The 10,984-nt window shown below is 50.7% G+C and overlaps 1 protein-coding gene across 1 annotated transcript; it reads left to right on the forward strand.

Annotated features, from left to right (window-relative positions):
* The first annotated feature begins 4,228 nt into the window (after window positions 1-4,228).
* Prss51 (serine protease 51) lies at window positions 4,229-6,397 on the forward strand. The gene is made up of 3 exons (XM_003479700.3): window positions 4,229-4,466; window positions 5,841-5,983; window positions 6,119-6,397. Exons 1-3 carry the CDS (start codon window positions 4,241-4,243, stop codon window positions 6,395-6,397), a joined length of 648 nt encoding a protein of 215 aa, XP_003479748.3. The 5' UTR covers window positions 4,229-4,240.
* Window positions 6,398-10,984: the final 4,587 nt, after the last annotated feature.

A 10,984-nucleotide genomic window follows, 5' to 3' on the forward strand; every position in this document is an offset into this window, starting at 1 on the left:
GGCCCAGCAGCTGCACGCTCACCCTGGTTCTTAGGGCAGGTGACATCACACCTGTCCTCAGCCTCCAAGAGAAGGACGCCACAGCTGGCATAGTTCCGCAATTTTCACCTTAAGTTTTCAATGATCTTTCCTTTTCTTGGTTTCTATCTGTTTTTTTTTTTTTAATTTTAGTCTTTCCTCTTAGAAGCTTTACTTTATAATGTTCCACATTTTCTGAAATGTCCTTGTATGAAAGAGCTCTCATTTGCTTTCTCCTAGCGATTATCCAAACAAACGGATTATCTAGGTATATTTTTGTGCATTACGTTTTGGAGTAGTTTTGCATGATTTTCGTTTTTAAGCTTGTTTTTAACTCAGGGCAGGTCATGGCAGACTTATCTTTTGCTGCCTGATATAGTAGAAACTTGCCACGTGGCCCCTTTTACACCAGCTCAAAGTTCCCTCTTCTCCCTGGAGGCTGCAGGGTGATCACCTATCATCCCAGTCTAGTCTGCCTGGGGACATGGAATATTCTCCTTCTGAGGTGTGGGCTCAGGGGTGACATTCCTCCAGCATAGGCGGGGTTGTCCCATGTGTAGGGGGAGCTCTGGATTTGGGGCTCTTCTCTCTTTGCAGTGATTGTCTTGGATCCAAAGCCTCTTCTGTTTCCCGAGTCAGGGGGCCCTACATCTCCCTGCAGAGATGGCAGCTTCCTCACCCTGACCACTGAGAAGCCACATTAGGGTCGGGAAAGGTGTCACGAAGTCAAGGCGTCACTGCAGCCTGTCCAAGAAAGGACAAGTGACCTGGATAAACCGTCTCCTTTGCATTGCCTGCCTGGGCCACAGGATTTGCCTCTGAGCTGTGGAGAGTTGCAGGGATCTTCGGTGTGTTTCTGGTTTCCAGAACTTTGACCCATGAGGAACTGTAGAATAGTGATGTTGTCAGTGTGTCTTTCATTCTGGTAAAATGATACCACAGCCCGAAAGTACTCCAGGTTTGTTAGATAAAATTGGTTCTAATTTCTGAATAGATTTAAAAACAATGTATTGTGGTCAGTCTCAATACGGATTGAGGTATTGTGAGGGGTATTGTGTATTGTGAGAATGCGCGCATGTGTGTATTTATAAGCCATCTTTCTTCAGAGTCATAGGTATTTTACAATTCCAACAAAGCAAGTCAGAGTTTTACCTGGGGAACTGAGGTGCTTTTCTACATGTATGTAATATTTATTGTATTATTTCTACACCAAACCCCTTTCCATTGCTTCTCATTTTCCCGGGCTGACTCGTTGCAGGATTCTTTCAGGAATCACTTTGCTGGGATTGGGACCTTGTCTATTTTCTGTGTCACCTGTGCCATCCCCTGTGCCCCCTCCCCCTCCACACACCTCCTTTGGGTCCTGATAAGGTGGATCCTCCGGTGTATCAGCTCTCAGGTCCAAAGCCTCCTTTTCCACTTGCTCGGGACTCTAATCGTTCCCCTTAGCTCCCAGCACTGAGCTCCTTCTGTGAGTAGTGCTGGAGGGCCACTGATGAAGGCAGCTAATTTCCACTTCCTGCTCCTGCAGCAGCGGGTACGTGTGGGGCATCTAGCAGAGCTCCACTTCAGCCACCTGTCGCTTGGTGATCTCAGCCCTGTCCCCACTTTAGCAACCCTGCTATATAAATAAGCCCCCATGGCCTCTGTCTATTAGTCCCTAAATTATTATTGCAGCAAGTTGACTCCTCTAAGTTCAAAAGCCTGTAATGTCAAACTTGAAGATTTGACACATGTGGTCATTTTAAACAGAGTCCAAACAAGCAGCGCTCCAGCCCTCTGGTCCTGTCTCCTTTGCACCCAGGGAGGCCACGTGCAGTTTCTGTTGTGGCAGCCAAGAGAAAGCCCCAGAGCTGAAGACCTTAAGCCACTCTTGCCCTTGGCCTCGGTCTGACAGACTACCCACAGGGCTCCGGAGCAACGCACTGCCCTGCCTTAGCTTCTGGGTGGCCTCACGCTGCAAAGGGCGCCCCTGCCTGCGCATCGCCCAGGCAGAGCTGGTGTGAGCTGCCTTTTCTTTCCGTCTGCCTCAGGGTGAGCTCTCGCCATGTGACCCAACGGACTTTGCCGTCTCCCAGTGTGTTGGGAGCAGAGCTCTCCACTGAGATGGAGCCCCAGGTGGGAAGGACCCCTGCCTTCCGGCTTCCCCTCCGCTCCTGTGAGATCAGAAAGCTTCGCTCTTCATCTTTACTTCTGGTTCTACTTAGTGATTGTTCATTGTAATTTTCCCCTGGCCAAATTACCACACAGGGCCTGGCTCCTGATGGTCCAGGAGCGTTTTTGGAGGGCGCCTGTGTCACTTGACTCCACATGCCTTCAGGAGGAGCTCGCCTGCCTTCCTGGATCTCCGTTTCCAGAAAGTGAGGAACAGATGCTAAAGGGAGTGAGATTTGCCCGTGCTCTCTGGCTCTGCACCCTTGGGCCACTACCTTGCCCTCTCTGGGCTTTGTACCGGCCTTCGCTAGGAAGGCGTCAGGAGTGTGGGACAAGGCTTTGCCTTAGCAGCTCACATGCCCCTGTGTCATGGATTAAAAAGTGGTGGTCAACTTCACACCAGTTGAATTAAATCAGCATGGTGCTGAGTGGAGACGGCCGCCTGAGGAAAGTTGCCAGCATAAAGGGAGACATGGAGAGGGACAGCGGGGTGTTGTGGGTTCCCCTAAGTGTTGCTGTTTGGAGCCGTTGGTTCTCCTGGAGGAGTTTGTCCCGCTTGCCCTCCCAGTATGCATCTGGCCATTATCATCAGAGAAGCTCGGGACCTTGTTGGTGAGAGTGGCTGTGGTTCACTTTGGGGGAGCTCTGGTCCTCACATTGAGCATCGCTTGGCTCTGGAGGGGAAGATGTGTGCTGGTTAATCTCCAGGAGAAGCTTGTCCCACTGGTTTTCTGACATGTGCTCGATTCTTCTTATCGTCAGAGAAGCTCGGGACCTCCTTGTTGCTGAGGATGGCTGTGGTGCTTTTCTGGGCAGCCCTAGTCCTTATTTCAAGAATGACTTCTTGGCTCCTCAACCTACCAGCACAGCTCCTTCATGCTGCTGGCACTGTGTTTCTGGCTTCCACTGCTGACCTTTGCACCTTCCCAGCAGATCTGTAAATCAGACTGGCGTGAGTCCTTCTCGTGGGCTCTAGACCTCCAGTTGGATTTGTGGAAGCCATTGTCATGGGCTCTAGGTCTTCATCTGGACTCATGCAGGACATTGCTGTGGGATCCAGGACCTTGGTTTATTCTAGGTCTTTAGTGTTGAGGACAGATTTCCTGCACTTCTTTGTGTTTAACTCTGAGTGACCATCATAAAATAATATTATAAATTCTGCATCCTGATTGTAATTGTTCTCCTCACAACCCCTGACTACAACACCCTGGCTCCTTCCTCCTTCAGAATCAGTCCACTGCGGCTACAGACCAGCCTTTCCCAACTCAACGTGGCTGCCATTCCGTGAGATGCTAGAAGTCCAGGATGGCGAGTTCCCCTGGCAAGTGAGTATCCAGATGTCCCAGAGGCACCTCTGCGGAGGCTCCATCATACATCGGTGGTGGGTCCTGACGGCTGCACATTGCTTCCCAAGGACCCTGTAAGTTCCTGGACCACCGTCGTCTTTTATGCCATGTCTCTTCTACGTGTTGTCTGGGCTGTTGCTCAGTGGATAAGTGTGCAAGGCTTCCAAGGCCATGGGTTCGGTACCTGGTGTGTTCCAGTGGCTTTGGACCCAGAGTGTCTGCTCTCCACCCACTCTCTCCTCTTCACCTCCTCTGCCATGTACAAAGGTGGGCCACTAGTTCTGGAGTGTCAGCATGGCTTCCTTTCTCCCTGCTGTCCTCTGACATGAAAGCAACACATTGGACAGTTCACTGTCCATACACTGGCTGGGCACCTACTGTGTGAGTGCCAGACAGCCAAGCACTCAGTCACTGAGAAACTCTGTCCTCTTCTCTGGGGTGGATCCACTCCATTTCCACTGGCCAGGGGTTTCCTGGGCTGCTGGTTCCACCAGCTCCAAGACTGGCTGGGTCTGGAACCCACCACTACCTACCCTATGTCCAGCCACTCCCAAGGCCACCAGGGGACTCCGCTACTCTGATTTCTCCATACCTAGAGCTGTAAATTCTATGGGCCGTGAATGACTCTGTGGTTGTTCTATACCCCATGACTACTGTTAGCACACATGTTTTTATATTCATCCTTCAGATTTGAAATGGCGGTGGTAAATGTCACTGTGGTCATGGGAGCCAAAGCATTCCATGACATCCGCTTGGAGAGAAAGCAGGTGCAGAAGATCATTATTCACAAAGATTACAGGCCACCCCAGCTGGACAGTGACCTCGCCCTGCTTCTGCTGGCCACACCGGTACAGTTCACTCACTTCAAAATGCCCGTCTGCCTGCAGGGGAAGGAGGCGCCCTGGGACCGTTGTTGGATGGCAGAGTGGGTATCAGCTTATGGGTATGGTATGTGTCTCCCTTTCAGGACCCCTAGAAGGCCCACAGCTGGCTGCCCTGGGGTAGGCAGAGAGATGCCCTGGATGGGAAGACTTGGATCTGAAGTTGGCACAAAATTCTTTCTTTCTTTCTTTCTTTCTTTCTTTCTTTCTTTCTTTCTTTCTTTCTTTCATTTCTTTCTTGTTGCTGTTAGTACTGGAGATGGAACTCAGTCCTAGCTGGTTTTTTTCTTTTCTTTCTTTCTTTCCCTTTTTCTTTTCTTTTCTTTCTCTTTCTTTCTTTCTTTCTTTCTTCCTTCCATCCTTCCTTCCTTCCTTTCTTTTTCTTTTTTGAGACAAGGTCTCACTAGGTAGCCAAGTTCCCCAGGTTGGGCTTGAATTTGCAGTCCTGCCTCAGCCTCCCAGCACTCAGGGATAAGAGGAATGCTCTACTGACTTTGGCTCTTCCTCATCTCCTCCCTCACCTTTTCCCATTTATGTAACGACAGTAGTGACCTCTTCAAATAAATGACATAGTTTAAAATAGTAGAATTATACAATCAGGCCCCCATTCAAAGCTCAGGACAACTAAAGCTGAAGCAGAGGTCCAGCCTGGGCAACTTAGTAATGTCGTGAGACCCTGCCTCGCGACAAAGCATTCTGAAAGGGGCTAGGACTGCAGCTTAGTGCAAGGGCCCTGGGCTCAGTCTCCATTGCTGGGAAAACAAAATAGCATAAAAAGAGCTGGGTACATAGAAGATTCTCAAAATGGGGTGGCAATGACAATTTTCATGAACCTCCATAAAACTGTTCAGAATATCCCTTCAGGAAGTGTGACAGTGTCCAACCGCTCTTTGGTGCACCATCATCTATCCAGTGGTTCTCTAGACTTCAGGAACTAACGACTCCACCCCTGTTCCCACAGGACAGCGGGCTGAAAAGAAAGGAGTGGGGTGGGACAAAGGCCAGGATCTCCCATGTGGAAGAGCATCAGGGCTGTTTTCTTCCCCACAATGATGCGCCCAGTCACGTCATTGTCCTGGTTTTTCCAGTTGGCTTGGTAGAGGACCCGGCCACCTTGATCCTGAGGTTGACCCTTCTCTACTCTGCACAGGCAAAAGCTGGCTGTGGGGAAAGTGGCCCTTCAGGGGCCTCCTAGTGCCCTGCAGGAGTTGGGTGGTAGCTTTTGTGGGCTGCTCCTGAAGGGAGGGAGCATCTTACATTGAGTCATTGAACAAGGAGCCACCTGTTGGGGCTACTGAGTGGGACCTTACAAGGCCATCTGTGAGTAGGTGACTCATGGGACCTTTCAGCCTCCCAGGGCTGTCACCCTGCTCAGTGGAGGCTGGTTACTGTTGGTGGCCAATGTCCTGACCCACATGCATTGGCTTCCTTCTTTGGTCAGGCATGTCTAGTAGCCAGAACATGCAGCTGCAGAAGCTGAGAGTGACACAGCTCAGCTGGAAAGCGTGCTCAGCAAAGGTGGAGCAGCTGTCCCAGAAGATGCTCTGTGCCTGGCAAGAGCTGGATACCAACGGCAACTGCAGGGTACTCAGCCCCGATGGGACCCTTCACAGCTGCACCATCTCTCTGGATTCCTGGGGGCGGGGATCCCTGGCCCTGTATCCTTGGCTGGAGGCTCCCTGGGAAGCTCATAGTCTGTTTCTCTTTGCTCATTCCCAGGGCGACAGCGGGGCACCCATGGTGTGTGCTAACTGGGGCACCCGCAGGCTCTTCCAAGTGGGCATCTTCAGCTGGGGCCTGACCTCGGGCTCCCGGGGGAGGCCCGGCATGTTTGTGTCTGTGGCTCAATTTGTTCCATGGATCCAAGAAGAGACACAGAAGGAAGGCAGAGCCTACATCCTATCTGGTAGCCCCAAGAGCTCCCTGACTTGCGGCCCTCAGGGCCTCCTAGCGCTGGGCCTAGGGTCTCAGGTGCTGCTCGCTGCCATGCTTTCTTGATAAATGGAGTTTACCTGATAAATGGAGTATATCTGATACAGATATCAGAGCCTCATTTTCCTTCTCCTTTCTCCTCTCTGTTCTCTCCCTTCCAGCGCAAGCAGTTAGGAGCATCAATCAGTTCATAGCAACCCAGGAAGTCAAGCATGGGCTCAGTTCTCCTGATCACCAGGCCCAATGGGGGAATATCTAACACAGGGCTAGAAGGGGTACACCAGCACATGGGGGACCTGACAGAGAACTCTGAACTCTGACAGGGAGGCCAAGGGAGGCTTAGGAAAGTGCTGAAGGGGAGATCACCTCAGGTTCCTTGTCTATGAACAAAGAAATTTGTCTGGATCAACCTTAAGTCCTACGTTACCCTGGAAGTCTTGTCTCTCTTTGTTACCCTAGAAGTTTCCAGTTCTCCTTCTGGTTCAGTGCCTAGCACAGACCCTCACCCAGGGAATCCCCCAGTCTTTCAGGGCAAATGCTTTAGTGCCCAGGGCCGCGGCTAGACTCAGGGGACATTGGTCCAAATTGGAGCTTATGACGAGGGAGATTATGACTTGGAATTTAGAAGTTACCCCTTTCCTTCCTCCTCTTACTAGATCACAAATAGGAGAACTGGATGGCTGGAGAAGCAGCAGTGTCTCCCTGATCCCCACGCAGGGATGACAGAAAGAGGACCACTGTTGGGTGGCCAAGATAGCTGCTGGCTTGGGTTTCCTGGGAATCCGATTGTGTGGGGGATAAACGGGGGTGCTCTGGGGATGAACATGTTGGGGGAGGAGAAAGCAGGACCAGACAGAGAAGGTGGGTGTCTCTGCAACTGGGCTGGCCTTCCAGAGTTATCCTAAATTGGGGTGAGGGACTAATTCGACATGCCCTGCCTTGGTCAGTCATTCAAGTTAGGCTTTTCCCAGGAGGCGGCCAACTCCACCTTGGGAAATAGAATAGGCTCGATTCAGCCAAGGTAATTCTCAAAGAGAATTGATGGTTGAGAAAACAGGAGCATGTCTGAAGGGAGAAAGCAGGCATTACATCCCAGAAGCCACCATGCCAGGTAATGGAAATCATGGTGAACTTGCCAGAACCATTCCAGCCCCAGAGACCTAACGGTACAAGAGGCTGAGACTATCCTATCCCAGCTCAGCTCACTGGAATGCGTTCTGCAAGACCCCAGGGAGGCACAGCAAATGGTGACATCCTGCCATGCATTTCATCACACGGTAGCTCCAGCTGAGGCTCCACATCCTATCCTCACACAGCACACATGCAGCACACAGGACTCAGATAAGGAAGAAGATGACGTCAGTACTCACTGACCAGGACACCTCTGTGGCTCACATCCACTGTCTCATCCCGGATCTGCTACCTCTCCTGCTGTCCATGACAGTACAGAGTCACACTGGTCCACCATGCTATATGATGCTTATCATACTCTGGGAACAAGGAATGATAAGTTCCTTGTATGAGCTGCTAACACACATAGTCTAGAGGATGCGAGAGAAATCTGTAAGAATCAGGGTGATAACACATCAGTAAAGATTTTAGGGACCAACACATCTGGACCTCCCTAGAAAAGGGACAAATTGTTGCCCTTTACACTTGGTGTCACTATGAAGGACATGTGGCAGAGAGAGGTCCCTTTTGGGTTGCGTGGATAGTACACAGTGTACTGGGAAACAGTGCTCCAACTCATTTAAGGTGGCTGCTAGTGTTTCCTGCGGAGACCAGGGCTCAAGGCAAGACGGGGCGTTGCCCAGATCTCGGACTAATGCAAGGCATATCACCAGTTCCCCCATGTGATCTGTAGATCAAACAGCGCTAACGCATCTGTGCAAGGACAGAAACGCTGGCTCGCTCTGCAGGCTCACTTCCTCCTCCCTTTGGTGGCCAGGCGAGCTCAGTGGAAGGAGACAAACACTGGTGCTGGGTCGCTGACTCCCAATGTGATGCGCCCCTTCCCAAATCACAAGGCCACCACTGTCAGGATGTCAAAGATGTTCTGTGTCATCTCCCATCCAATACATCTGTCAAGCATCGTAGAGGTGGCTACTGTCCTGTGACACGAGTGTGGCAGTTGTAGACCACTGACACCCAGGTTAAATTAGCGGGGTGCAGGGGTTGGTGCTCCACCACCTGTCTGCCATGTGTCTTCCTCCCAATGAATCCTGGGGTCTGTCCATGTGGACATGGTGGAAATGGACATGAGAGCACCTGAAAAGCCAGGTAGGATGGCTGTAGGTGGCCAGGGATCGGAAGTGAATTGCCTTTCTAAATTTTTAAAAAAATTTTAGTAGAGAATAATGATCTTGTGATTTAATTCCTGCTACACTACAGGATTATCACAGCAAGCAATGGTCCACTTGGAATGGAAATTTAAGGTTGGGCTTCAGTGAGTGTAAGGGATACGAAGGTGCTGGGGCCCTGCCATTGACTTTGGCTGCAGAGAAGCCTCTCTTGCACCTATGCCAGCTGACACAGGGGACACTATCTCCATCCTGCATCTGCAGGAGCCCTTGCACAAGGGCTTGGGCTACCATGGGCCCATTTGGGGTCTGCCTTGAAGGACGTGGTGAGGGCAGATCCTCTCTGTGGGAGGAGCCTTGATTGGTGCCCTTGGCTATCTCCTCCGTATGGAGACGGTGGTCTGGGTAAGCCTCCTGGGCAGCAGTGAGTAGTGGGCTGGGGCTGAGAAGCAGCAAGAGCAGGAGACCAGAAGCACAGAGAGGTCACGGGACAAGGCCTGTTATAATCCAGATTAAGCCAACCAGGAGTAGAGAGCCTAGAGCCTGGGGATTTTTAGTGCATGTGAGTTATACAGAATAATGGTCCATGCACATAACATATTTTGATCCTTCCTGCCCCTGGGGTTTCAATGGTCACCCTCCTTCCCAATTAGCAGGCCCCATAGCAGCACCTACAGAGGTCACTGTGAGGCCAAGGTCTGCTGTCATTCAGGGGGCAACTCTGGTTTGGGCTTTTGGTACAAGAGGCAACATATTTTCTTAAAGTCAGTTTTAAAAGCTTTTCTGATTCCTGGATTATACCTCAGAGTTGAAATTTTAAAGTCCTGAGATTTTTGGGTTTTCATTTTGTTTTTATTTCTGTAAACATTCCACTGCATTCAAGACCTCTTCCAGCAGAGCATTCTATTGCAAAAGAAAAGTTCCTTTTAACAGGTAACTGATTTTGGTAATGATACGTAATCATTTCACTCACTGTTTTGGTGTTGCTTACCATAGGTTACCAGAGTTGCCCTAGAGATGAGATCATTTTTTGATTGGCTTCAAACCACACCAAGCCTGACAGTGCACCTTAGATTCCTATCTTTGCTGTTGTATTTCCTGGAACGATGTTCAGTACCAAGAACTATATCAGGATCCTGTTTCTCCTGCAGAAAGGGATGCATCTCGGGAAATAGATGCTTATGGGGCCATTACAAGGGCTAAGGAAAGCTCCTTGTGGGAGCTCAGGGACTCACTGCAAACAGTCTCATAGTTCTCCCTAGCAGCAGGGAGAGAGGGTTTGCAGAAGAGAAGCCAAAGTTCAAGGCAAACCTTATGACTTCCATCTACTGAGTTCTGATGCCTGCCCAACCCAGTACAGGAAAATAATTAATTCTCCTCCTTCTGCCTCCCAAAGCTTGGCTGAAAACCTCAATTCTGAGAATCCCAGCTTCTTCATGCTCAGCCCCCACCATCCCTGGGAGCATCAGAAAGGCAGAGGTGGCACTAAGCACCAGCACACAATCTCAGGTGTGAGAATACAGAGACTGTGGGACTCCAGAAAGTCAGGATGGCTCAGGTGATCAACTTGGTCCTCCGTGAGAAAGTGCTAGAAAATACTGAGCCTTTGTATTCCTCCAATTCCCTGTCCAGGTCCCTTGCTGTCCATCCTGGGGGTGACGCAGGCTGGGTCCTAGAGCTCGAGTTCCCCGGGATCCTCAGTGTCATTGGGGCTGCCTTCAACAAGTCCTGACACAGGTATGAGGACAGGAGGTGAGCAGGTTTCCTGATTGTGTCCCTATCTTGTTTAGGCCCCCATGCTGCCCACAGATATGTCCCCTTCAGGCTCAGTTCCTTCTTGAACCTCCACATGACACACACTTGCCATCCCCCTGGGTTCCAGGAATATGTAGTCATCTCCTTGCTCTTGGCCTCCTGCTGCTGAGAGTCTGGGACAGCCAGCTCACTTCTGCTGAGTCTCTCATGACACTTGCACTTTGAGGACCTACACTGAAACCCCTTCACTTGAGATCCTGAAGTACAGTTCTGTCTCAGTCTCGAGCCCGCCCCAATCACACACTCAAGGCTGCCCAGCTGCAGAACCCCAGCCCCCTCGATTCCATCTCTGAGGCTGGAAATTCAGGAAGTCACCAGAGGCCATGGAAGGTCAGCTCAGAGCAGCCAAACCTTAAGGATGGACCTGTCCTTCTCAGCCAACCCAGCGACAGGAAACCAGTGAGCTGTCAGCCCCCTGGGGAGAAATGCAGCTCCAGAGTCCTCCCCCTGCTTGTCCCAAATGGACCTGAAGTGGGGCATCTGCGGCATTACACAAATGATCTGATCCACCTTAAACAAGAACCAGGGCACAGCTGCC

Source organism: Cavia porcellus, unplaced genomic scaffold (genome assembly GCF_034190915.1).
Source record: "Cavia porcellus strain 051 isolate PalLab524CR breed Dunkin Hartley unplaced genomic scaffold, mCavPor4.1 scaffold_24, whole genome shotgun sequence".
Classification (NCBI taxonomy): Eukaryota; Metazoa; Chordata; class Mammalia; order Rodentia; family Caviidae; genus Cavia; species Cavia porcellus.